The sequence below is a fragment of the Takifugu flavidus genome, chromosome 5, assembly GCF_003711565.1.
Source record: "Takifugu flavidus isolate HTHZ2018 chromosome 5, ASM371156v2, whole genome shotgun sequence".
NCBI classification, from domain to species: Eukaryota; Metazoa; Chordata; class Actinopteri; order Tetraodontiformes; family Tetraodontidae; genus Takifugu; species Takifugu flavidus.
In genome coordinates this window covers 3437248-3464846 of record NC_079524.1, presented here as the reverse complement: position 1 = coordinate 3464846, position 27599 = coordinate 3437248, and the positions used below count along the sequence as shown (strand labels likewise).

At 46.2% G+C, this 27599-nt stretch overlaps 1 protein-coding gene across 8 annotated transcripts; it reads right to left on the bottom strand.

Annotated features, from left to right (window-relative positions):
- Positions 1-23: 23 nt before the first annotated feature.
- Positions 24-27599, bottom strand: slc4a4a (solute carrier family 4 member 4a). 8 transcript variants are annotated; one of them, XM_057033362.1, is made up of 27 exons: positions 27449-27598; positions 26985-27082; positions 24126-24199; positions 21177-21350; positions 15811-15946; positions 14906-15066; positions 13613-13792; positions 10960-11033; positions 9778-9935; positions 9449-9536; positions 9041-9195; positions 8319-8429; positions 7990-8164; positions 7773-7906; positions 7397-7671; positions 6978-7048; positions 6544-6729; positions 6347-6460; positions 5617-5778; positions 4888-5066; positions 4454-4526; positions 4210-4278; positions 3943-4116; positions 3652-3804; positions 3123-3216; positions 2595-2671; positions 584-752 (listed from the first exon to the last, which is right to left on the bottom strand). In XM_057033362.1, the coding sequence occupies exons 2-26, from the start codon at positions 26999-27001 to the stop codon at positions 2631-2633; spliced, it is 3228 nt and encodes a 1075-aa protein (XP_056889342.1). In that variant the 5' UTR covers positions 27002-27082; positions 27449-27598; the 3' UTR covers positions 584-752; positions 2595-2630. The 8 variants fall into 8 exon arrangements, 6 of the variants coding, with proteins under 6 accessions (XP_056889341.1, XP_056889338.1, XP_056889339.1 ...); XM_057033363.1 differs by having other exon boundaries at positions 13640-13792; XR_008950640.1 differs by having other exon boundaries at positions 24-752; positions 2534-2671; positions 3943-4278.

Here is a 27599-nt window from a genome sequence, read left to right as displayed (position 1 = left end):
ACAAACAGCAAACAATTTAAAAAAAAAGTTAAATGTTTGATTTAATTTAAACAAAAGCTTTGAAGTGAACACGCAAACAATTCAGAAAATTAGAACGTGAGTGATCAAAACTGCGTGAAAAAGTGAACATAAAAAGCATTTACCTCATCTGCACATCCGAATATGCACAAAATTAACGGTTAATTAAGTTATACGGGCTATTTGTACACACGTCCTCCACGCTATGATACAGCGAATCTCTACAGAGGAGATATCAAACCCCACCATTATCAAAAACCACCATTTGTTCAAAGCGTTTGATCTAAGACGAGAGGTAGAGCTATAAAAACACAGTTTTCCTGCTACAGGAAGATGCCTTATAAAACGAGCAGGTTCTGTGTGTGTCAGAGAATGGCAGCATCGATCAGTGTTACGTGGGTTGAGTTGCATAGGAGTTACTTCATGACGGGAAACGGAAGAAACACCAGACGTGTGAGGAAAGGAAGAGTGTTGGAATTGGATTCTCGTCTTCCAACCACGTTTCCTGATTTTGTGTAGCACTATTCTCTTTAAATCTCTTAAAAGAATAAAAAAGGTATATAAAAAAAAAAACAACCAAAGAAGCGCTCCTTGCTGGTGGATTCTCCCGGCTCCGGTCTGGTTTCTACAGAGACGTCTCGGATCCTCGGCTCTTCCAGTAGAAGGAGTTATCATCATCGGGGTCCATGTCTATTCTAATCTGAGGCACAGACTTCAACGGACTGATCTCAGGGCTGCAAACACAGAAAACCTTTGTTACTTCAAGCTTTTGGTTCACGTCTCATCGCACGTGTTGATAGCAGGCTGTAGTTTTCAGTTTAATCACCCTTAATTTTGACAGTTTCTTACCTTTGAAACTTAGAAACTATTTAATTGCATTTTGTAGAATGACGGCTTTGCTCAATTTTGTGCAATTAGCATATAGCTTAGCATAAAGACAGGATACATCAGCTAATTGCAATAGCACAATGCTAACCACTTAGATAAAGTCTGACTGAACACAATCATTGGCCTTTATTTTTTCTTAATTTTATTAAAGCGTCGAGTTCTGTTGTCATACGCTCGAGGTGACGCGTGCAAAGACACTGGTTCTCTAAAAGCACATGAGTGAGGTAAAACTTAATGAGGTCTTCTAAATTAGGAGAACACCAATTATTGGTTCTTCAAGGCAAATCATAAATTGAAAGTGGACTGAAATGCACCGTTCTGGTCCTGCACCGCCGAGCTCCAACCCTCGATCGTGCTTCGGTGGGTCCTGAGGTCAACTGAGCTCAAAGCAATTTGGCTCCAGTCTTAGTGAGAACAGGATTAGCTTTAGAGAGGGTGGGGCGGCGTCATGCCATCACCACCAGACCCGTGTGAGAGCCGCAGAACACCCAGGTCTCAAAGTGCTCAAAGAATACTCGGAGCGAGCTTTATATAAACTAAAGGGCGAGCTGTTCCGCCCACACGATGAGTAGATTTAAGATGTGACCAAAGCCGACCCGCGGGTCTGATCAGCGCCTGAGGAGCCGCTCCAGGGATAAACCTCCGGGACTGCGTCACAGCCGTGTCGTGATAGCCGCTGTTTTTCACACATTGTCATCTAATCCCCCTCCGTCAGAGCTGTCCCATCATCACGGTCCAGATGGAGAGATTCAGGAAAAAATGGGACCGTGTGTGTGTGTGTGTGTGTGTGTGTGTAGGGGGGTTGTGGTATGATGCACAAACAAAATCTCATCTGCGGCACAATAATCACAATAATTGTAACTATTTCTTGGCTTGTTTAGTCTGAATTTCTTCCATCAACTCCAGATTAGACAAATCAAACATTCCGTGCGGACTCCTGTCACACTGGTCGCTTCGTTAGTTCAAGATTAACTCTTAATCTCTGTGTCGCTAAATATAAAAGATAACACTAAACATGGGCAGCGGTAGTTCGGCCTGTTGGGAGCTGGGCTGGGAAGCGGAGGGTTCTCGGTTCGAGCCCCAGGGCAGCCAGAACACCTTCAGAGCACTGTTGAGGTACCTTTGAGCAAGATACCGAACCCACAAATGCTCATATGAGGCCCTGCCATGAACTGGTGACTCCCCCAGGGCTGGACCCCACCTTGGCCCATTGTGTACCCTCGCTGTGACCCCCCGAAAGGGATAAAGTGGTTAAGAAGATGAGACTAAATATAAAATCCTCAGTATGTTATAAGTTTGAACTGAGGATGTGGTTTGTGTCATGTAGCAAGTCTCAAATGAAGCACGTAGGCTGATTCATTAAGGAAACTAAGTAGAGCAACTGGCAGCAAGCTGGGGGGGTGAAAATAGATAGTCCAAATCAATGGAGTTATACCTGAAAATATGCTGCCAATAAAGGAAATGCAGTTATGGGGACAGTGCGTCAGTCAGCCTCTCTAACCTTTAAAGTTCAGAGGAATATTATACTGTATGTTAGCTGTTAGCGCGCACGCTGGCATTTGGCGACCTTCAACAATGAATCTTACAAAAAACTTATGAAAGCATTTCATGCCAGTTACCTCTTTACCGTTTAGTTTAGCCGACTCTGTGGCTGGCACACAGGTACGTCCCACACCCTCACATCTCACCTGGACAAGTAGTTAGCCTGGTAGTAGCGCAGCTGCTCAGCACGATGTGTGTCCAAGGAATGATGGGGACTTCTCTCCTGCAGGAAAATAAGACTTCTGGTTCAAATGCAGCCGGTTTTAGATGATTTATTCAGTATTAAGCTGAGGTAGCTAATCAGAGGATGCCTTATCTATTAAAACGTCAATCTGGAGTTAAGCTTTTACAAGAAACATGGTGACATTCTGCACAGCACAGTTCAGAACGGTCTTATGAAAGAGCAAGAAAGTTAGGCCACACTAGAAGACGACGAGACCAACACGCATTCATTTCTTCATCCAAGCATGCGAGAATGCAAGAGGAGAAAATGTTAACCTGTGCATTTTTCAAGAGTTGAGAAACAAAGGGGGAGCAGACGGCGAAGGAAATCATGCAGAGAGTGTTCGGCAGAGAGGAAACACAACATCCAGACACACGCAGAGCAGGAGAGCCGGGACAGGCTCGGAGGGTGTCGTTTCCTCCAGAGCTGCAGGTAGGTTTGAGCTACTCACTGTCAGAGGCCTTATCACCTAAGAAGGGCTCCTGCTCCATCATGTCCATGGGGATTTTAATGCTGGGAACATTCTCATTGTAATGATTGTCAGACTGTTGGAGAGAGCAGACACACATCCTCAGACCGAACTTCCCGCTGTTGCGTTAGCATCTGCATTCAGTCAGCTAGGCTAACGGTCGGGTGGCAACCGCTGCGTGGGCTGGATAAACAATGTGACATCACAGCAGCGTGACAGCGAGGCCCACCAATAAATCCGTGAAGAAGAAGGGACACCTGGGAGGACTGACTCCTGCTGAAAACATTAGTACAATGGGAATAGTGAGGGAGGGACGTCTCCCGCTTACATATGGGACGGAAGTAGGAATTTCAGTTGTTTTTTCCCGGGAGGGTCAAGTGCTTCATGCTGCTGCACACAGAACTGAAGGTTCCAGCAGGCCTGGCGGGGAGGGGGGGCGGGGGGGGGGGGGGGGGGGGGGGGGCGGTAAACTGGTGAGAGCAGGGAGCAAACGTAAACTGGAAACGCTTACGTCTTCTGCGTCGCTGCCTAGGCTGCTCCTCTTCTTCTTCTCGTCCTCCTTCTTTTTCTTGTCCTTCTCTGGAATGACGTCATCCAGGAAGCTGAGGTCATGCTGGGAGAACATGTAGTCCATGGCTTTTCTGACCGCCACCAGAGCCAGGATCTGAAAAAGCAACAGGACAACCACCTCCGTATCACATCGGCAAAAAGGTGCCACAATTAACAGCTGACGTGTCTTCAAGCAAACGACTGAGAAGCTTCGTCCTTCAAAATGTCTTCTTTCTTCACACGCGTGTCTCACCATGACAGGGAATATGATGGCAGCCACGGTGGACTTGAGGATCCACAGCAGAGCCAAGCAGAGGATCTGGATGAAGGTGAAGAGGTGGACCTTCCTGAGGGGAACGTGTCGCAGGTAAATCAGGTCCGGCTGATGTTTCGCAGGCATCAGAAGCAGCTTCAGACGATCCATGAACTGCAGAAAATGACAGAAATATATAAAACAACAGATGTATGGCTGCATTTGAGACGAAAACCACGTGAAATAACCTAAAATAATGCCATTTACCTGCACTCCATTGAGAGAGGCCACTCCCATGTATAGAAAGACTCCATATAGAACAGGCATTGGAATGAACTATAGAAGAGATACATTTATTGGCTTCCGAATCAAACAGACACACGGCTTAGCATATTGTCTAAAATGTGGACTTAAATGTTTCAGTGATGCGATTAAGGATAAAGTTTTAGTACATTAAATAGTTGATATATTGTAAAATGTATTGAACTGTTGCAAAAATGTGATAAAATACCTTTAAAATCGGGGACATTAACACGGAAAGTCCAGTCAGGATGAAGACAAACACACCAGTGACCCTCTGCTCTCTGGAAAAACAAGTGGGGGGGGCGTCTGTTTTATTAAAAATGGTACTGAGTTTGAGGACGATTAGACGTGGTTCAGCTCCGTCAACATCGTTGTCTGTAAGAGGTCCCAGTTCGCCTTAACGGTGCAGGACGAGCCTCCAATTTGTTGGTTCAGCTTACAGCTGACACACCAAGCACCTCTGTGGGGCGTCGAGGAAAAGACGAGAAAACCAAAGACCAGAAATACAAAAAAGTCTGTCCTTAAGAAAACACGCCAGAGAAAAATCAGACTAAATCTCTTTTTTTGTTTTACAAATATGAAGCCTGAACGCTGAAACTGGCAAGAATCTGCGACGAAACAAGCCCACGGCTGTGGTCTCACCTCACGCCCAAGAACTTGGGCTGCTCCCCGGGAGCCGACGTTTCCGTTTCCATCTTCAGACTGTCGATGTGTGCGATGGAGATGACGGTGGCGGCCACGTACCAGGGCAGGCCCATGAAGGAGCAGACCACCATGAGAACTGCCACCAAGAACAGGTCCAGGTGGTAACCTGCTCCTTTCTGCCACGGACAGACAAACCACGCCAAAGATTCCCAGTTATTGGAATTACCTCATTGTAATTAAGTAGAAAGAATCAAAGAGCCTGTGAAACACGAAAGGAAGCTCGACAGTGTGGAACCAAAGTGCACGTGAGCAGGTGACACAGGCTGAAACCGTTCTACGGCTCAAATGTACCAAACTGCAGGGTTGCCGTGCGTCTGGTTGACGATATAAAGCTGTAAACGCCAAACGTCCTGGATGTTTTGCATCGCTCAGTGATTTCCACCGTGTACAAAATATCCCTCCGCCATACAGGCGCGCTGCGGTCGAGCCGCTCTGTCACGAGTGGCGAGACTGTTGACTTGTGTCTTTTTATTTTTCCTCCAACAACTTTATCAGGGCGGCAGTAGCTCAGCCTGTGGGGGACTGCTGAGAAATGGGGGGGTTGTTGTTGGTTCAAGCCCCAGAGAGGACGCAAGGCACAGAACCCCCAAATGCTGACATGGTGCCCTGTAATGAGCTGCACCCTCCCCGTAGAGTACCTTTAAAAGAAAGAGAAAAAAGCCTGACCTTCAGCTTGTGCTCCTTCCTGTTGACGATCACAGCTGTGATCTGCTGATCCATGAATATCAGGATGGTGACCAGCAGGGCAGGAACAGCCGAGATCAGGTAAACCCACCAGGGGTTTCCACCGAAGGGGGGCACAAACCAGCCCCTCTTAGGACTTGTTGGCTGTGATCAAGGGAAACGGAAGCCTCAGTATGTCAGTCAGCGGCACGCTGATGCATTTACACAATATATTATAATTAAAATAAAGATGTTTAGAAATGTAATCCATCTGTTCTGCTGCTTCTCTCAGCAGAAGTGAAGATGGAGGTTAAGCCTGGCTCACAAATGTGGCTGAAGCAGCCGGGTTAACGCGCTGCACACATCAGCTGCACACATCAGCCACACATCAGCCGACGGCTCGGATATTCTAAGAAAAGCGTCGTTACTGAAAACAGCAGCCGGTGGCACGCAGCCCAAAGGCAGCGGGCGATTAACCGTGTTTATATACAGCACCAGTCATGTGTGAGCTGACAGCGCAGTTGTTGCATCTTCCTCTAATTTTCAACCCACTTTTTGGCAGGAAGCACAATTTAAAATAATCATGAAAGAACGACTTCGGAAAAAGTACATAAACGTTGATATGTAATAGAAATACAAGAAAGTCAGACTCAAACTGTCATTTTCTGACGCCGTGTTGGTAAAATTATGAGTGCAGCATTTTTAAAAAGTGCCCTTTTTAAGAACAACCCACCTTGAATTCACTTGGCACGATGAGTTTCGGAGTTTCCACTCCCACCAGAACATCGACTCCACAGAAGATGAGTATGGCCAGGATGATGGCAAAGTCGCTGATGAGCTTCCTGACCTGGGTGAAGGCGAAGGGACATGTGGCTCTTAGTCAGGGTTCAACCAAACAGGGGGCCGAGCTGCTGGGGCAGGTTAGCTCACAGTTGTGGGGAAGAACGGGCTGGTCTTGAACTTCTTCAGACACATGGAGCAGGTGTAGGTGCCAAAGAACAGGATGAAGGACATGAGGGTGATGTCTGGGACGAACTCGCAGGCCTTCCCCACCAGCTCGCCTTTGTACCTCAGGCACTCCGTCTTGGTGAGGGACGACCATGTGGCGTTCCCTGGCTGCAGAGGCAACCGAGAGACTGGTCATCACCTCCCGCTTTAAATCATGTGTACACATCGAATCAGAAACCAACTTTGGAAAGCTTTGATTCTTCCCTGCTAAAGCACGAACGAGTATTTTACTCAGGGCCCATATTTACCGGAGCAAACGCAAGATTAAAGGTTCGAACAGCCAAAAGAACAAAGATGAAACTTCAGATGGAGGACAAAAAGAAGGAACTAAAACATCCTAGTCTGTCCTCTCTTACCAGCCCAGTGTTGTTCCAGACCCAGACAGAGGTTCCCTCCAAAGGGTCTCCGAAGATTTCCGTACTGTTTTCTGCAAAAGCAAAGTTTGACTTTAGCAAACACAATCCAACTCCCCAAACCATCGGGACTGTCTAGAGCCATAATAATCATAATAGGCCCATACAGCTGCAGTGCTGTGTATACAAAGAATGTTTGCTTAAAGTAAATGTCACTAAGTTTTTATTTGTTTTGTCTATTCACATAAAATTAGAACGGCCTCGTAAATTGCCTCGTAAAATATCCTGAATATGCACTTCCAGGAGCCGAAACGCAAACGTGTTTAATAACAATCAATCATGACGCCCTTTTTAAGGGGGTTATAAAGCATTTCTCAGAATCATAAAAGTGTGGCGGCTTTACGCCCCAGGTGAAAACACACCTACAACCGTCGGAGCCATGCAGAGGCATTCGTACTGCGTGATGTGATCCATCTTGTAATCAGAATCGATGGGGTAGTGGTGAGCCAGCTTCAGCATCTTCTTGAAGGCGTCATAGATGAAGATGAAGCTTATGAGACAGGAGAAGCCCTCCTCGGTGAAGCGGGTGAAGTACTGCACCAAGAAGCTGGCATCAGTGGCCACCAGGACCAGGCAGAAGAACGCCGACCACAGGCCGATCCACAGACGGAACTCCAAATAATCAAACTCATTGTCCCTGCACGCAGAAGCAGAGCAAGTACACAGAATCAACACAAACGGTCGCTTGAGAATCATCGTCTTACATTCTGTAGAGCACTGACAACACGAAGGACGCACTTGCTAAAGTTGAATAACAACCGTTCAAAGACCAGAACCGGACCGGTGCTGCTGAGGATGGTGAGAGGCTGGCCAGCCAGCAGGCAGAAGACTCCGCCGGTGATCGCCGTGCCCAGGAAACTCTCCAGTACGCCCTGCACGCAAGAGTGGAGACACTTGTGAGATGGATCAGAACCCAGGACGGGAAGCGCCGCAGGGAGCAGGGCTCAATCCCGACCTGCATGTTTTCGGTAGCATCCCCCAACAGGCCGCCGAAAGTGATGGCGTTTGTCACGGTGCCCAGGTAAATAAACAAGATGGCTGACAAGGCCTGAATGTGGAACGCGTCGGTGAAGTCACTGATGAAGAAAGGCGCTTTTCTTTTGATGTCAAGTAACAGACCCCCACAAAACCTGAAGGCAGAGACACAGAGGACATTTTATTAAGCAAAATACAGCATGCTCACGAGACATAAATCATGCAATCTGCTTTTTTTTAAGTGTTTTGTCCTTTGGGAGAATATGACACGTCCACCCAGGCGTGTTTAATGCTGCCAGGGCTTCATACCTTCCCGTCTTCTGCAGCTCCTTCCCTACTTCATGCCCCCCTCCTCCGTGACCTCCATCATGAGGCATATCTCCATTCATCTGCGAGTCCCCTCCCGCGTACATGTTTTTCCTGAGGCACACACAGATCTTCAGTTTACCGTTCGTTAGTACTTCCTTCTTAATTTGAGGGATCTGTCAGGGTTGCAGTTGCGTTACTATTTGACAGCTCAGCACGTTTGTCGTGGCCGCTGCTCATTTTGCAGAGCGATCTGCTACAGTTCTTTCATAATTCAACATTGTACAGACACATCAGGGTTTTCTCAGCTGCTGCTCTGCTTCAATATAAATATACAGTGGAAAGCGGCACCTTCAGAACACACGCAGATCTGTGCTCCTGACTGCATTTCATGTCATATTAAAGCAGTTACCAAGCTAACTAATTAGCTGCCAGCATTAAGGTAAACTCGCAGATGTTTACTGGTGTCCTTTCCTCCAATCGTCTGTCTTCATCTTTAACTTGATGGGTTTAATAAATGACCCACAGAATAATATAGTATACAGCCCGAGGTCCTTGAAGAACCTGTGAACATTTGTGGTTTCAGATAACGGCAGATAAGCGAATATCTGGGCAGATAGCGCCCCTGAGCTACCGTTTGGATTTCTTTAATCCCTTTTTAGAGAGCAAGATGGATTCTGTTTAAAACCAAGTGGTCCAGTGGGTAACGCTATGCTTCTCTTGACCTTTTGTCAGAGGAGGGAAGAGATTTAGGGGGCTCTATCCTGATGGTCGGGTCCCACTCTCCAGGAGGAAGCACGATCACCTCATCCAGGAACTCGTCGATACCAGCCAGGAGGTCCTGCCTATCCTTCGCCTTATAGGCAATGTCGTGGAAGACCTGAGGGGAGACAGAGAGCGACAAGGCACTGAAGTGTGAGGGAGACCTGTCAAAGCATGGTGTGTGTCACCGGGCAGTGACCTGTGAGTTCTGCTGCACAGATGCTGCACAATCACAGGTAGGAAGACACAGGATGGCAGATCCTTATTGGTCAGTTTAAACAAACAAAAATCTAGGCCGTTTTTCTTAAAAGTGGAATTTGTCTAACAAAAGCAATAAATTCTGATGTATTTGAAGGGTAGAGTGTGCCGACCTCGTCTGACATCAGCGTGGCGATGGCTCTGCCGATCTCGTGGTACGACTTGGCCTTGCCTTTGGGCCCAAGCAAGATGAATAAAAATCTGTAAACAGAGCAGAATCCCACCAACGATGAATGGAAAATGGACACTGGATGGTTCAGCACACAAAAAGGGCCTAAAGCAAACACCCGACAAAATTATTCATTCAGGGTCTCGTTTCTTAAGTTAAGCTTTTACTTTCAAATTTCAGTGTTTATATTACATCCTGCCATCACTGATTAAGGTCAGAATATTATAGCTTTAAACATTACAATGTGTGTGTTTTCTGCCATGTTTCCCCCACCTTGTGGGAACTGGGACTTCTGTTAAGGCTCCCAGCATCACGGCCTTCTGCAGGCGCACAAAGGCCACGAATGGCGTGTCCAGGAAGTCCACCTCCCCCACCAGCACGTTCGACGCCTCCGCGTCTCTCGGCAACTTCTTCATGAACTTGTTCCTTAGCTTTGGGAACCCACCCGAGAGGAGACGTTAAATGTTAGGTTCACACCAGCAAGGCTCCCAGTAGTGATCAAACAAATCATTTCAAAAGGCGACAACGCTATTCAAGTTAAATACCAAACCAGGAGGCTCCCGTCTACACGGAGGACTGCTGTATTTCTTTTTTGTCATGGAGGTGTCAAGATGGAGGTGAGGCCCCTGCTGGGCTCCCCATGGTCCACTTTTAACACTCAAATAAGCCGTCGATCTGAGTCACGTGACCATTTTTAATATGTAGCTTTTACAATAACTGGTTATAAGTAAAACATGACTATTACCTGAACTCAGGTTACATATTAACATCAAAATCAGCAAATAGCCACGGTTCAGTGGACCCATAGCACCTGTTTTTAGCCTGAATCACTCGCTATAATGGATGCATCCAACACACGTAAATAAATGACAGAGGGGAGGTTTAACCTATGCAACCACACACCTTTAACAGCATCCAAGCAGTGTTGGCCCACGACACGCTACACATAAAGTGACCACATTGAGAAAATCCTGCCCCGCCTGCTTCTATTCTGAATCACACTAATTCTCCCTTTCCAGGAAAGTGTCTTCGCTGACCATTGACCCAAGGCAGTCAGATTGTTCTGCATACCGTCAAAGATCAGCGGACAGTAAAAAATACATAAAGAGCCTAGTTTTACAGCCTTGGTAGCAGCAGGTTCAGAGCAGCTGCAGCTAGCTGGATGATAGCCACGGCTGCAGCAAAGCAGTGTAAAGATATTACCCCGACTCCAAACCAGCTTACACTGATATCTGCAACTCCAAAATACATAAAACCTCAACAAGGTTGCCAGTTTTTTCTTCTTTTTTTGGAAGAATATTTGAGGTATTTTGCATTAGGTTTTCAAATTTACCTCTAACTGAAGTGTTTTATGGTTTTACAGGCAGCAAACATGAAACTCATCCACTGCTTGTGCACTTCATGTGGAAAACCCCACAGGAAGAGCATTTCAAGGTCATTGCTTGTCAGGCCTACCTGCTCTTTCTCTGGCTTGTCTGAAATATCATTCAGGCTGCTGGTCAGATTCCGGTGAGTTGTTGTCGGGCTGTCTGTTGAAACGCAAAAGCCTCCGTCAGAACTGCCTCACCTTGAAGCAGGATCCATAAGAAATTAAGGGAAGTTGGAAATAAGCAGCACAAACCCAAGAAAAGGCAGCTGGCCCCTGTGTATCATGCAGCATCAGAAAGACTAAAGAAGCAACTCTAAACACGCAAACTGTCGAGTCTTAACCTCTATACAAACCTTACCTTACTCACCATAACGGAAATATTATGATGTTTTTCCAAGTTACACTACAGAATACAGACTTTAATAAAGCCAAAGGCTTGATTTTGACTCCAGTATTAAGAATATCTGATCATCTCTGCTCATGTGGCCTCTTTATTAAGTGCTTGACTCATGTGAAGCAGGTAGTCGGATGCTTTGCTGACTTTACATTTGTTCCTTCAGCTCCCATGTCAAAGCTTTGACAGCTGAGTGTGGCTCTTCTTCCGTCCCGGAGCCGTCAGACATTTAAGACAGGTGCAGATCTCTACTATACAGCTAAGCATTCTGGGTAATAACATGTCAGTATGATGCAGCCAGTATAAATATAAACTGTGATATTGTGGCAGTTAAGCAATATCAGCCATTCAAATATCTCAGCCAAACAGAAAACTACAAACTATACAACAGGAGTGATAAATTAGATGTATGGTGGTAATTATAGCATCTAAACTACATTTTATAGGATTAAAACTACGGTTACACTGCAGCAGTTTCTCAGTTCTGACCATTCTCGCTCATAAGTGGCCTGTGAATCGCTGCAAATAAAGTCAAATTGGAACTAAAGGCAAGGTCAAAAACAAAAATATAGATGTCCATTTTAAGCAGAACTGAGCATGAGTCTGCAGTGTAAACGTAGACTGGGTGAACTTACTCAGCCAGTCCATGCTCGCGCTCGTTTGAGACTGCAAGTCCTCCATCGAAATGTGACCCGACAGGCAAGTCACAGAGTTCTCAAGAGGACTGCGAGCTTTTAGAAACAGCAGCGGGTTATCAAACCCGATCCAGGGAGGCAGCAAAGGGAGAAAGAGAGATGGCAGAAGAGTTGAGGACCGAGCCCACTCAGACAGAGAGACGTTTGTTAGGAGGACAAAAGAAATGATCCGTCGTTTCCACGGACAAACTTAGAGCTGAGGGCGATTACATCAGAGTGACATGAGTAGCATGGGTCCCTGGTGAGTGAATTATGTTAGAAATAATCCTTTCATGACACCACAAGACTGATTTTTGGAGTTACATTTTAAACTGGGCTGTTGTGCTGGGATGCGGCTAAAAAGCCAAGATGTTGGATTAATCTCATTGAGATTATTGAAAGCAAGAAATGATTAAGTTGAATGAGGGGCAGATCAGCAGCACTCTGATCTCCGCGGGCTTTCACGTGATGTTACCATTTGAGTACAGCGACAAAGGAGATCATTGACACGGAGAGCTGCCCTTTAAACCCAGTCATAAACCAGTTTCATTATTAATAGATAATAAATAACTACACTTTCCAGAGGCCCATGTCCTCTGACACATGAATTACATTGTCAACACGTGAAAGTACACATAAAGTACACTTGTTAAAGTCAATTAGAGGTCAGCGTGGAGCGGCGCCGCCGCTGTGCTGAAGAACGGCCTGAGGGGAGTATTCCTTTTGGGAATTTGCATTTGAAATGTGCAGAGAAAATTAAATTAATTTGGGTGGGTGGGGTTTCTTGAGGTTTTGTGCTTTCGACCGCTTCAAACCGACAGCAGAGCAGCACAGTGGCGGCCCGCCTCCACCCAGGACGCCAAAAAATAGACAAGGGATGAATGAAGTGAGAATCATGAACACATTAGCAGCCGCAGAAAGCACCTCCAGGAGCCAGATTCCGTCACGTTTTACGACTATCTGTGGCCGTGGGCTTTTCTTACCCGTGTCATAAATTCAAAGTGAGCTCCATTAATCAGCGTAAACATTTATGACTGAGATTAATGTGATAATTAGCCAGAGTTGGACTGATAGTCCACAAACTGATAGTCTCCCATTAATGAAGCATGTCAAGAATTCAAACAGTGTCAAATTCAGACATTTAGTATTCTTGTAAAGGAGGTCCGTATCTCCATAATTACACATTTATTACAGCAGCGTAGTGTAGTAAGAGTACACACACACTGCATAGGGAGAGTTTTTTATTTATGTATTAAATTTTTGGTTCAATCCAGTCCTGGCTGTTCTTAGAAGTGCAAAAACACTTTGTTAATCATCAGTTGCATCTTCTGCATCTGGAAGTTAGTTGTGGTTAGAATGCTGGTATCATTTCAGGGGATGAATCGGAAAAAGATCCATCAACTAGAACATTTAGGTTAGATAGTAAAGAATTAAAGAGGTTGCAAATGTGGTAGAAATAAAAAAATGGGCATTTCTAAGGATGGCTGGGAATAATTTAGATCTTAGGTGCCACATCAGGGGTTCACAGTGAGGACGGTACCAATGGGTCCTTTATTGTGCTCATTGTTCTCACTACACATCTAAAAAAAAAAGAATAGACTGAATTCATTTGGCATTTTTCCCCCACATTACTGACAAAAGAAGACTGCACCAAACTGGCATCAGTATTACCGTTCTCCTGGTTGGAAAACAGCCTACTTGCACTGGAGACCGTCTTGCCGATGTCAGCCAGGGAGCGCAGGTTGGACTTCTTGGTCTGGTGACGGTGTTTTCGCAGCAGAGTGTACATCACCTTGTCCCTCAGATCAGCCTTCAGCTGACCGATCTCGATCTGGTTGTCGGTGATTAGCTCTGGGGGATGCGCACACAGGGGGAGGCCGTCAGTAAAAGGCTTGCATCTTTTATTCTACAGTTTTCCCTTAATATGACCCTCGACATTAGTCAGGGGATGTTGCAATCAAGAGTTGGGCAGCCAAGTAACAATAAACGGTTCTTTGTTAATGTTTACATCAGCTTTAATTTTTAAAAAAAGGACAAATGTTGGTGCTGCAACTTTTTTCATGACTTTCCATTTAGTAGAACAAACAACTTGTTTAAATTGGCTTTTAAACTGAAACAGTCCGCTAACATTCTTGGATTGGGCTCGGCTGTCTCAAGTTCCGACCGCCACCACTGAAGGTCGCCGTCCCAGGCATCAGTAACAACTTCTTCCATACATTTATGGGCCTCTGTATGTCCGAGGCTTCCAGACTGTAACGCTCCTCTCTGAAATTGTCCGAGGCTTTAGGAAACGGCTCCATCAAAAGGCCCCCTCTTTTTTCATCATTTTCTTTTAAAAGAAAGCGGGTCAGACACACGAATCCTGGCTGATACGAGCCTCGGGGTGGTTCTCCTCTTGTTTAGGGGCAGTGCTGTTCATGGCCCATCAGTCAAGTCGGTTGGCTTCAAAGCAAGAGGCCCAGCTCTGCTCGGCCCGGACGCTCAATGGAGCACAGTCAATTACTTCACATTAATCATCCAAAGTTGTAACTTCTCCTGCTTCCTCATACAGGCGGAAATGAAGAGGGTTGCTTGTTATCAAATTAGGAACTTTTTGTTTGAACATCCACAAAACTACTATTTGATTCCTCACGAACAAGAACAACGTGGACTGGACGCTGCTGCGGCTCTTTGATATCAATGCAAAGGAGGGACTCTAACATGCCATCCAATAATCCATAAGCCTGCGCGCAACAATATAGGCCGGAAGTCACAAAGCAACTCCATCCATTAGGGTCTTGACAAGACTCGATGATTGAGAAAAGTCTGACACGAAAAGTTGGTAAACCCGAGCTTCCACCACGAGGTGACCTTCAACCCGGAAATATCAAAAACTATAAAATCAACCCCCCCCCCAGGGATTGAGGTGGATTTCAGATGAGTGATATTTGACATGTTACCTAGGATGACCTGCAGGCAACTCACCAACAACCTGTGGCAGAGTGGAGGCTTCCATGTCCAGCATGATGGTGCCCTTTTCTATGCATTTCCTCAGCTCAAACAGGCTGTGTAAGGACAGCGTGGCCACGTGGGGTTTGCTCCAGCGCTCGCCGCCTTTCTCCACCTTCTCCTCGAACTTGATCCACCTTAAGGCACCAAAAACCCAAGTAAGTGAGGTTCACCTTAAATGATTAATGCAAGTTTTACATGCAGATGTAGCAAATGCAACACAAAATGCAGATAACCTTATTAATTAGCTCATTTTAATCCACTATTCTGATGCTGTATTAGTGTTCCTCATCTTCTTTCAGAGACAGGGAGGCCTGAGGAACTGGTTTCTACATCAGGAGTTTATCTGGCCTGACTGAGTTAAGACACCAGAACTGGTCTTGCGCTCTATCGTGCACTACTGATTTATTTCAATAGCCAAAGCAATGTTAGGTGCTTTACTTCCACTTCAACCCCAAAAACCAAATCTAACCCGCCAACAAACGTCTAAATTCGCTGGACAGCCAGTGAACCAAATGTAACATCTCTGTGGTACAACTGGTCAAAGTTTAAGAGAGCAACTAACTCATTTGCAGCCTCAAGCAGCAGCCCTGAGATCTAGTTTTCACCCCAATGAGAGTGCTTCACTCATCCAAGGTTAATGATGTATAAACAATCATCCCATCTCCAGCCCACAAATAGGCCACACACAAGAATCCTCTGAAACCCTGTTTGCTCACTCGGGCTGTCCCAACTGCACGCAACCATCACCTGGCTATACACCCACACCCACTAGGTGCCTCTGAGATGTTTAGCATTTAAGCTTGAAATGTAACCACTTTTAAGAAGACTTTAAATAAGGAACTAAGCTATTCAGCATTTGACAGTGTCTAAGGTCTTACCTGGCCGTCTCCTTCCACTCCATCTCGTGCCCATCAACAGACAGAAGCTCATCCAACTCGGTAAAGAGCTGCGGGGGCGCTGGGCCATCATCTTCCTCCCCGAGGATGAAGCGGATCCTCTCGGCTGCTGGCGAGACTGCGAGGAGAGGAAAAATGCTGCGGTTCATAGACTGGCAGTGCTGCCCGTTGGGCTGGGATTTGGGTGCTGGCTTCTCTGCTGGACCCTTCAGGCTGCCCTCAGGAGCTGGAGGCGGTGGGATTTTAACCATCATCTCCCCAGCTCCCCTCTCCCCCTCTCTCCTCTCCTCTGTGTCCTCCTCCATTTCCTCCTGGTTATTGTTATTGGACATCTTCAGAACCTCTACGTGGCCTCCTTCACTGTCTGAATCAGTTAAACCTGGAGTTGCTCCTCAGAACAGCCGCCCAGCAACACAGGCTCACCAAACCCAAAAGGCAAAGTTAGATGCTCATTGAGGGACCTGGTGGAAGTGACAGTGACTCTCTACTGCCCGATTCAGTACTTTGCAAAGCAGGTAGGAGGGGGCCGAAGGGGTTTAGGGGTCCCCTTGGTGACAGTATCCCCACAGCTAGCCCCTTCTCCCTCTCTGCCCCCTCTGTTCTAACCAGCCTTCACCATTGGCCCTCCAGCTTTGGCAAGTTGCCCCGGAGTGCCTCATTAACAATTAGGAAATGTTCGAAAACTGGCCTATTCTGGCTTTCCTTTCACTCTCATTTGAATATTTGGAGAGGAACCCAAACAGAATATCAACAGCAACAGTGATGCTTTTTCAAACATGGTGTTAAAAAAAACACATCATTGCTTGTTCAAATAGGTGGAACCAATGCGTGAGCTTTAAACGGATGCAAAAACTGTCCTTTCCCTGTGTCATGACAACACTGTCATGGATGTGTGCCCAGATTACTATTATGGATTTGAGCCACGACACTGCAGAACTCAAATTCGATCCAAATTTTAGTTTTCAAAAGTGCCTCAAAGGCCTTTTTTTGTACAGCAGGTATGGAGGACTTGGGCCGATGACACCAGGGAGAGGACAGGAGTAATCAATAATCCTGGATTGGGTTGTACCAGTTGGTTAATCCATTACTTTCAATCCATCCACAGTAATCCATGACTAAATTTGAATGTAAAGTCTGCCCATAGTGCTGTCCGTTAACTGTATTAGCTACAGGAACACTAAAATACAGCCATTTGGCACAGATTAAAGGAACATACTGTTACATGTGGTATGTCTTGGGGTTTTTTTACTATTCAGTTGATTCAATTCTCTGCAGGTGTGCACGTGTGATGCTGCTACATCAATTTTAAAGGTAGGCATTTACATCACACATCCTGTTGTGTTTATTTATTCATTCTTATTACTGAAAGGCCATGGCTGAGGCATGATAATGACTGAAGCTGACACGATGCTATTACGATGACTAGGCTGGGGACAAACTGTCTGCTGGAGTATGCACACACACACATGCACACACCTACACTAAAGCTGCAACTAGCTTAAGTCACCACAACCTGTTTAATAACACCTTGGGTGGAATATTCACGTGTTATTTTCACATATAGCTGACACTTATGTACACAGTGATTTACACTGATTACAGTAAACAGTAAAAACAACCTTTAATACCAGTATAGGCAAAACTGCCAACAATAGCATGCAGTGGAAGGATGTTGCTTTAGGAACGTCAAATGCTTCATACTCCACTGCTAGATTCTTTACATTTTTCCGTTCTTTACTTTCAACCTTGCAGAAAATCCTTCCTGATTATTTGCTGATTACATAATGATCAGGAATAGAGGTTTTGCAGATATAGCATAGATAAGAAACGAAGCTAATTTAACCCCACATGATGTTTAATTTATAGGAAGAAAACTGTGCTACAAGAATCAAGCCCAAACAGGTAACAAATGCCCAATGCAATAATGTCCTGCTTGAGTTGTTGCTAAGAGAGAGGAGAAAGGTGGGAGGGTGGATGAGAAGAGCTCAGGGGTGAGGCTCAGTTCAGCCTGAAAGCACAGAGGGGTGAGAGTGAGCACGAAAAGGAGGGATAGAAATGAAAACCCCATCGTTCAAATGCAATTTCAAAGCTCTGTGTGCTCAAGCCAAGAGCCGTAGGCACACAAAGGAGACTTTGTCCCAACAGTGGAGGCTGATGGGATAGTGGATGGAGGAAGAATGCTCGCTACCCTGCAGAAAGCTCAGTGTGGCTGCCACTAAATAGTCTGTCAAGTCCCACTTTTGACACGCATCTCTCGCAAATAACGTCACCTTCTGCCCCAGTGATGAGCAACGACATGAGATGTAGTTAAATGGTTTGGTTTTTGGAACTGTACATGCAAATATAACATAGCGCTGCATTGGCGTGACCTGGGCCCGCTGAGAGGTGCAACATTCAGTATGCAGGACAGATAGTCCACAAGCAGCAGAACAGCAAATGGGTTGAATGCTGAGTAACAAGCAGAGGCCGCTGCACTGAGAACACAGCATTCACACCTCCAGACCACCAAACTCCAGTATTTGGAACGATGTCTGTGGTAGCATATATGGTCCAACGTGGCCTGACCGTGCAAATATTACAGATAAGCACATAGATCTTCTCTGTGGCTTTAATAATCCTGTGTTTCCACCCAAAGATTCAAAAAAGTAGCACTGTTTCAAATCAAACTCCAGGCACCAATGTTGCATTTTCAGGACAAAGCTGAATCAAAGGCTTCCAGAAATACAGTTTCCCCATGCTAACAAGAACAAAATACATCACAAAACATTCCTGGATGCCTGCAAATGGGGTTACGGAAAGGTTGTAGATGTGGAGGGGCATTATGGATCTAAGAGTCAGTCAATGAAGATTAACTCACAAATCCACATCTGCGAAGAGGAAGTCAAACACAGAGCTGCCTTTGAAATGTAGTTTATCCAATCAATACTCAAAAGACCTTTTCAGCTGATGTTATTTTCTTCCCCCAGTCGTGGAGACAAATATCTCCGGCCGACCATGCGGCCTCAAAAATGCAGCTGCAGCAACCCCAGTTTCTAGGTTGATCCCCTTATTGCAGTTACAAGTAAACATCGAATGAAGTGCATAAAAAATGAGCCCGTCATATGGCCCAGCAGTGGAAACACACGTAACCACAAGGATGTCGTGTCCCTGCAGCGACCATCTGACTAAACAAGCTGATCTCAGTCCCGCCAGCAGCCGGGAGCCTTCCCCCGAGGGCCGCCATGTTTGGCAGTGAGAGCAGCGCGGTCATCACGCGTTTACGCACGCCCGTCACTCGTCGCCTGGCTGACAACTCTGCAGATTACAGACTTTGTTTGTCTCTATAATGTATCGAACAATCACCCAGCGGCAGCACTTTTCAGGTCTCCGGGGAGACGGTGAGGCGACAGTTTGGCACAGTAGCTGCAGAAGAACAAATATTGATACTCTCAGAATCCACTACTTCGTTACGTGCTGCTGGCACTTTGGCCCCTCCCACCGCTTTGTTGCGGGCAACATCCCGTACGGTCGCCTTTGGCGGTACAGTGCTGCATACGATGATGTTTCACCATGAACATCGACAGGATTCATCAAAACATCAACAGCTGGAGGTTTTTTTTCACCCGTCAACCAGCAGCACAACAGTGTTGACTATTAACAAAACGTCAACGCCCGCATCCTCCTGTCCATAAAGTGACATTTTTCCATGAATGGAGCATTAGCACTGTTGCTGTAAACACCTCAAAATGTGCCCCCGTTCACATCAGTGGTCACCTTTAACACCAAAGTGTCTGGTATTACGCAACCAGTTGGACGTCTCGGACCAAAAGAGCGTTTTCACACCTGTGGAGCAAAAATTCAACTGTGGTGACAAAACTCCAGTTAGACTATTCTATAAAAGCCACTTGTTAAATCTCCAAGACTTTGAATCATGTGGTATTTATTGCTTAATTGAGTGAATGAACACTTTGATTTTTGTGTAAATTTTACTGAATGAAGGATCCCCATCAAAGGGGGATAACCACAGCACGAAATACAATTAAAAAAAACACTCCTCAACGACGCTGTCCAGTCAGTGATCCAGTCAGTGATCCAGTCAGTGATCAGTCAGTGATCCAGTCAGTGATCCATCTCCTCTCCAAATACAGGCTGCCTTTTTACTATCGTCTAATCTTTAGTAATCAGAAGAAGCTGCTGGACCAAAGTGTAACTGTGAAACTGTTTACTCACAACAGGTTTGGAACATTCACCTGACCCGAAACACGGTACACACGGCCCGACGGACACGGTGCATCGTTACAAGCAAGTGCGGCGGCATCGCCACCACGTGAGCAGGGGCCTGACGGACAGACACTTTGGCGGCGAAAGCCTGAAAAAGTGTCCACAAACCCAGAAATGTCTGCTGCAGGGACACGAGTCAAGGTCAGAAGGACACCTCCGATGAGTCGATTAAAAGCTGAGGTTCAGTAATATAGATCCAACCAGTGAATCTGTGCCGATCCCCTGAGTCTCGGGAGCTGCAGCATCACTGTATAAAATGGTGATTATTTGGGGGGGGGGCAGGCCTGCATCATGGAGGTCTGTGGCCGTGGCTACAACCAGATGGGTTGGTTATAATCTACTCTTTGATAGGATTTATGTCCTGAGAAATCCCTCACATCGAGGGGTGCGCACACATTGTAAAATGCCATTCTGGTGTGTTTGGGTCCTCTTGTCACGTCATGTAAAATCAGGCATGTGTAAAATTGCAGCATTCGCTGGAGATGCGAGTCTCATTAGCGGACGCCCAGACTTCAGATTAGTCACGTAGATAAGAGTAGCATCAAAAGTTAAATATAAAGTTATACATTATAGAATTTAACAGCGTGCCTTGATTGACTTAGTTACCGGTAACCGTAAAGCCAGCGAGCCCTTTCCCTTCTCCCCGTTTTCCCTCTTAAGTCACCCTCGAAGTGGCTGGAGCTTTTTGTTCGAACATCCTCGTAGCGTAGCAGCTGCACCCGCGGGCGCATCGCACTCCAGTCAACCAAGAACCGTCAGCCCTGACACATATAGATGCTAACGCACCGGCACGCACACAAAGGCGGACACACTTATGTCGGCAACCAAGGACAAAGACCCGGGGAGCACTTAAGACACTGTAGTCAAGAGGCCCACATCAGCGCTGATACAGTCATCTGAGGAACCATTACTTCCAGTGCCGTGTCCTGTCACTCAGCAGGTTATTTCCAGCCGCTAACTGGACTCAGCAATTTCTGTCAGGTCCCGAAGAGCAAGAGCAGCTTTTTTTTCTGGACACAAATGCAGCACTTGAGGAAAGACGGACGTGGGCGCTAACCAGCTTTGACGTGAAGTCCGTCACAACTTACTGAGAGGCTTCAGAATGCTGTTGCTCGGGTCGTCGTTGTTTTCCGTGTCCGACTTGTCAGAGGTGTTTTCTGCCAACTTCTCCTTTTTGTCCTTGTGGCTGGTTCTCCGACGGTGGCGCCTCCGACGCCGGTAGCTCTTGGGCACGTGCACGCCGATGTAAAAGGTGTGGTGACCTGCAAGAAAGCAAAACAGCAGATGAACCCATTGACGCGGGGAAACTGGCCGGACCAGCACAGAGAACCACTTCAGTCTCAGGCAGGTGTGCAGGAAAACCAACACACATATGGGAGGAAAGAGGAATCCACTGTCCCGTAATTGTACTGGGATCAATGAAACTGATCGGAAAACGCATAACCCAGCTCCAGTAATTTCAGTTTGTGCGGCTTTTGTATAACTTTAATACATTTAAATCACGTTTTTAATCCAAATTTCTCCCAAAATGCCCCAGCATGTCTGCCCTAAATCAAGCAATTTAGCAGCAAGCTTGTTTAAAACCTGCAACTTTCAGCTTTTAAACTTCTTTCTAGAAGCGACAGAAAGTGTTGGAGAGTGAACTGAGTGTAAACATCAGTCTGCCTTGAAACAAATGGCTCTATGTGATCGGTGTCAGAAAACCAAAAAAATTGCCTTTGGAAGCACGGCTGAGCCAAGCACAACGCATGACCCCAACAGGAAGTGGCCGAGCCCCCCCTGAACACAGCGAACAACGGTGTCTCTCTCGAGGCACAACAGCCTCATTATCCGCTCTCATCACAATGCTTCATTTTTTAAGGATTCATTTAAATTCTCTGAGAATAAAATGAGCAAAGACAAAAACATCTAAAATAAAGTGAGGCTGGCACGCCGAGGGCTGCCTAACTCTACGCTCATCCCTCCCAAACAAAAGGCAGTGAAGGTGACGTATCAGTGATTGTGGAGAACATCAAATGGAGCCAGATTACCCCCCCCCCACCCCCCCACAGCTGATCGACCCGCACCCGCCCGTGTTTACAGGACAACGCGAAGGCAGAAATCCATCCAGCAATGCATGACGGTGAAATACGCGCTTCAGTTTTGCTCAATAACTCCAGAGTCACGGGAGCTGTGGTTGAATCCCAGTCAACGAGAGAACCGTTCCGTTACGTTCAGCTTTGGCGACGGAAATTAGCAGAGCTTTCAGTTTTTGGTGAAAAGAAAGTCCAAAATTACATCTGTGAAGGGGAAACTCTTAGTTAAGATCCTCTGACTGCTGATTTTGCTTTGCAGCTCTATTAAACCTCATTACAGCATCATATTTAAGCATTAAAGACCTGATTCAGAGCCAGACGGTGGGACAGTGGCAGCTAAACAATCAAGGCAGAAAGATCTCAAGACCATTAGGATTTCAGAGGAGAGGGAATAGAGAGATGGATGACAGAGGGGAAGGAGTAAAAAAAACAGCCAAGTCAAGTAGCAGCAAAGGAAGATTTGCACGCTGCCAGAGGACCATTGTGTCACCACTTCCTTTTCTGTTTTTTTTCTTTTTTGTGGGGAAGGAGAACTTCTTTTAGAGCTGCCCGCAAGCGCTGAATGAAATGAAATCCCCCGGCTATGTTGGGAGATTTGTTCAGCGCGCTGGATTTCTGAGGAGAGGCAACGCCATGGCCAGTTGCCCCAGTAACCAGACTCACCCAGGCCGGCGGGGATGATGGCCGGATGCCACATAGCAGCAACGGCAGCAGCATTCTAATACAAAACGGCTTTAAAATATATTGTCCCAGATAATAAGGAAACTATCCTCTCGGGTCCACTTACTCAGTATGAGAGGCAATATCTCGAACTTATATCCAAGGAATGCAAACATTCATTTTGACATGAGGGTGCGCCAGCTGCTGCAGTGCCGTTTAAATTCTGTTTACTCCTCCGTGACCCTGAGTCCAGATAGCATATAGAAACATTTGGTGAGACACTGCGGTCGTCAGCGTCAGATAGAGATAATTGGGCCAGTGGGATCAGGCTGATCTTCCACATTTTTATCTGTGAGAACGGATCTTTTTTCTCCTTTTTTCCTCATCAAGTCGGTTCTCAGCAGGGAAGTTGAGCCGGGCCTGTGGCGAGCCGCAGCTGAGACGCCGCTTAGGCGCAGGAAGTCGGAGGAACCGAAGAAAGGTTCAAGCCGGGGTGACACCTGACTAAATGTTGACCTCATGGGGGACCCGGCCGCAGGAACTCCTCTGTTGTCATCGTGTTCACGTGTCGAGTTGCTTAAAAAATCGGGCCAGAGGGTCTGAACAGGCAACGCTCTTCAATTTCAACAGGAGAATCCAGGAATAAGTATTGTAGAATTTATTTAAAACAACCTTGTGGTGCATTGTAATCGGAAGTACTTCTCGAGGTCGTGAAGAATGAATTGGAATCACCATTCAGGACCCGAACAACTCACAGTTCTTAAATATTAACTGAGTTCTCTGTAAGAACAGCAAACAAATGCTAATCAGAAAGGATTAGTCTGGGGAAATATCTAAAAGCCGCACAAAAGCACCTTTTAATTCTCATTACATTTGGCAAATAAGATGATGATGACATTTCAAAGCGTCCAGATAAAATACACTTGTTGATATTATTATAGTTATGGCTACACTGAGCCGAGTGTTTACAGATTAACCGCAGGTGCTCGCTAAACACGAGGCCGGTTCCTTCCCTTTCTGTTCAGTGACCTGAAGGTCTTTGTGTGGGATTACTGGTGAGGTAAACACTGGCTCACATTCTCCGTGTTTGACATCTTTCCTGTGCCAACTGGCTAACCAGGTGAGCAGCAGAGTGTACGCGCAGGAAGTGTGCGAAATTTGGGCCCCACTAAAGAGATCAATCTTATCCTTCCTGTTTAACTCAGTGAGTGTCCTCACATTGACGCAGGCTGGTCAGACGATCACAAGAACACGCCATTACGATATTTTTGAATCACACACAGATATTAAAACTGAACTCACCCTCTACTTCTTCCTCGTCACACAGGTGCTTCAGCAGGGACGCCCCTCGGTCCAGCACCGCCTCATCCTCCATCCTGTAGTAGTAAAAGAGGAAGAAAGACTGCTCACACTTCTCCTCCAGCGACAGCGTGGAGCCATAGCGCCTGGGCTCGTTCACCTGCAGCAGGTTGGGACTGGGGCTCAGCCTGGTGCTGCTGGTAGCGCTCATCTCCGCCCATTAAACATTGGTTGAAAGACCAGTGTGAATGCGCATCGTCCCCGAGAGGCAGTGCCGTCAATATGCACCAAGTAATGGATTTAATCTCTTGGAGGAGGGTGAGGGAGAGGACAGGAAGTCTGTGCTAATTCAGTCACAGCCACCATGATGCTGCTTGTCTGAAGATTTGTTTTGTTTTTTTAAAGTTCAGATCCGGATGTGCCGCAGCTGGACCAGGGTGTCGCAACTTATTGTAAGAAGATAAATAAGAAAATAACAAGGAAAACAAATGTTAAAAGTTTTAGGCTAATCAGACACGCCCACACACACTACAAAGCCTCTCCATCTGGACGGTAAAGCCTGCCGGCCACCACCGCCCCCATTCCCCCTCCACCTAGGAAACAAGTGGGCCATCACATGTCTGTCTACTCATCCGCCCTTACAGGATTACGCTGGCTTTACTTAATTGACAAGAGACACACACAAGCCCATAACAGGAGCCTCCAACATGGCTAATTATGCCGTTCCCCAACAAGACACGACGTGAAATAGGATTGGAAAATGTTTCATTTAAGACAACTCAGGCATGTGCAACTATTTGACTGCATACGAGATACAAATTATTCAAACTGATATTTCACCCATTGATTAGTAAGAATCTAAACCTCAACTAAGCTAATTCTCTTATATAAAGACGTTTCAGATTAAAAAATAATATATATGTGTGTGTGTGTGTGCAGATTTGGCTTTGAGCCTCATGCTTGAACAAGTGAAGCAATAGTAATAATGCTAATATAATAATAGGTGTAATTCAGGCTTTTAGTGGGGGGAAGGTAATGTACAGGCTTAGAGGTCAAAGGTCACCTACAGAACCACACTGGACCAGCTGGTCTGGATTCAGCAGCAATGGCTCAACGGTTTGGCAGAGTCTCCGTCTGACAGACCCGCGTGTAAATAGTATCTGTAACAATGGACGCGTCCTTATGATGCTATTTTAAAACAGTCAAGCTCAGATAAAAACAAGGGGGATTTTCAAATGTACTGAATTTGAAGAAATGATGCCGTCTGTCTCGTTAAAGTCTGGAAGTCTTGTCTTCTTTAGAAAGTTTAATTTACTGAATAAATGCCCACTGCAAACTTGCAGAGGCCGTTTGCCTCCTAAATTCGCTTCACACAGGATGATGGATGACTCAAAAAACCACAACAACACACAGTAAAACTCCCCCTTTATCTCTGGACTTCAACCAGCGTTTCCCACTTCCTCCATTGCCACCTATGGAACGATTCTGGACATGACAGGCTGAACTGCCCTCAGCCTGTACCAGCAGCCCCGCATGTGTGACAAAGTCCACATTCAGGGTGTCAGGGCAGGTCTCTAACAGAGAAATCTGCTGTTTAACTGTGTTTTCTTCAATAATCATTTCCTACATTTCCCATAATGCAATCTGCTCTTTCCTCAGCAGGATAAAAGGGTCCTTCCAAAAGATGAAAGGCGAAGCGGTAATATGGTGAAACATTTAATGATCTTATCAGCTGATTACATCCATAAATGATATTATTTTATTTATTCAAAGAATGCAGTTGTGCAGCTGATTCATGGTCAGGATGAAACGATCCAGCACAAAATAACCAACACGTTCAACATGTTTTAGATATTCTTTCCTTGGATTTTATTAGGTTCTGTGACATAAACTAACATAATGAGATGGCACCTGAACATTGACCAGGAACAAGGGGACATTTTATGGCTGCAACAAGTGCAGCGAGCAAAACTTCACAACGGAAACGTCAGCACAGCTCACACATCACCGGCATCCGCTGTTTTTAATTCTCATTTTCACTGTTTAGGCCTCAAACAATCCTATAAAACTGCTTGAGCTTCAAAACAACCCTGCACTCCTGACGTTTATCATGTAGCCGACTGTATCTTCACGACCTGCTTGGCTGTGCAGCGTGAACCTGAGCTCCAATAAGTGCTGTTAACCTGCACAATGGAAACTCGAAATGCCTTGAAGGCACCCGCGGCGCGCTACAAAGTATCTGTTGACATCTCACCATCAAGTCGGCAACCTCAAATCCGTCACGCAATAAAGGGAAAATGTGTGGAATAAGTGAACCCTGGAGCGTTCTGCTGAGTGATGGCCCCGCTGAGCTGACTGGAGCAGCTCACTCTGCACGATGCAGGGAGGGGAAACAGTTGCCTGACGGTTATTACCAGTTTGTAACACGTGTGTAGGGGGAAGTGGGAGTCAGATGGAGCAAAAAGAGTGAGAAAAAAACAATTGTAAGTGTCAGTCAGTCAGGGATCCATCCTCTAAATTAATTAAAGTGCTTTTTTTGTGGACGTGGCAGTTGAGAAAAGTGAGCTCACTTGTGCGTGTACTTGAATCAATAATTCCAAGGCAGCGCTTTGGTGTGTGAAGCATGTTTGAGGCATGTTTTTCCTGCCAGCACAAATAATTATTACATGGCTGTTAGGGCACTACTGCTTAAAGTTTAACACGCACCAAGTTTCAATGACCTTTGAGGTGTGTGTGTGGGGAGGGCGGCTTCCCTACCTGTTCACTATCGAGAGAGAAACAAGTGTATTTCAGTAAATATTGGGCATGTCGGGGAAGCTGTTTGCTGGAGCATGAGGAGGAGCAGGCGTGTGAAGGACTTACTTCTTGCTGCTGCTCATCTCTTCAGGTTGCGTGCGGTAAAGCTCCTTAATGAATGTGCCGAGAAGAGCGGATCACCAGCGAGGCTGCTGATGTTTGACCTGCCAATGGAACACATGAACGAGGTCATTTCTCTGCTCTCTGGGAATAGAAAACCCCATCCCAAACAGGGTGTCATAGCGTGCCCCCTGTAGGTTATTTACATTTAATTGCATGTTTAAAACATGTTTTTCTGTCATACATTTTAGAACAAATGCAGACTTCCTACATGTGACACAATGTAAAAGACAACTTTACGCGCCAGACCTCAGAATTGATATAAAACTCCACCGAGGCGTCAATATCGGTGGTGATTTATTCTCAAGAAGCCCCTGCACGCACGCACGCACGCACGCACGCACGCACGCAAGGAAGGAAGGGGCGAAGAAGAGTTCCAGGCGTCACCAAAGTTTCCACAGAGAGCTTACCGCTGTGCTGGGGCTGGCTCTTGTCCCTGGCTCCTGCTGCCTCCTCTGCGGTGGCATGAAGGTAAAGACCTGCGCTGATCCCGTCAGTTTCTATGTGGCGTGTGTTCAAGCGCGCTGCCTCCTCTGGCTGCTGGACCATCCTTCTGTCAAC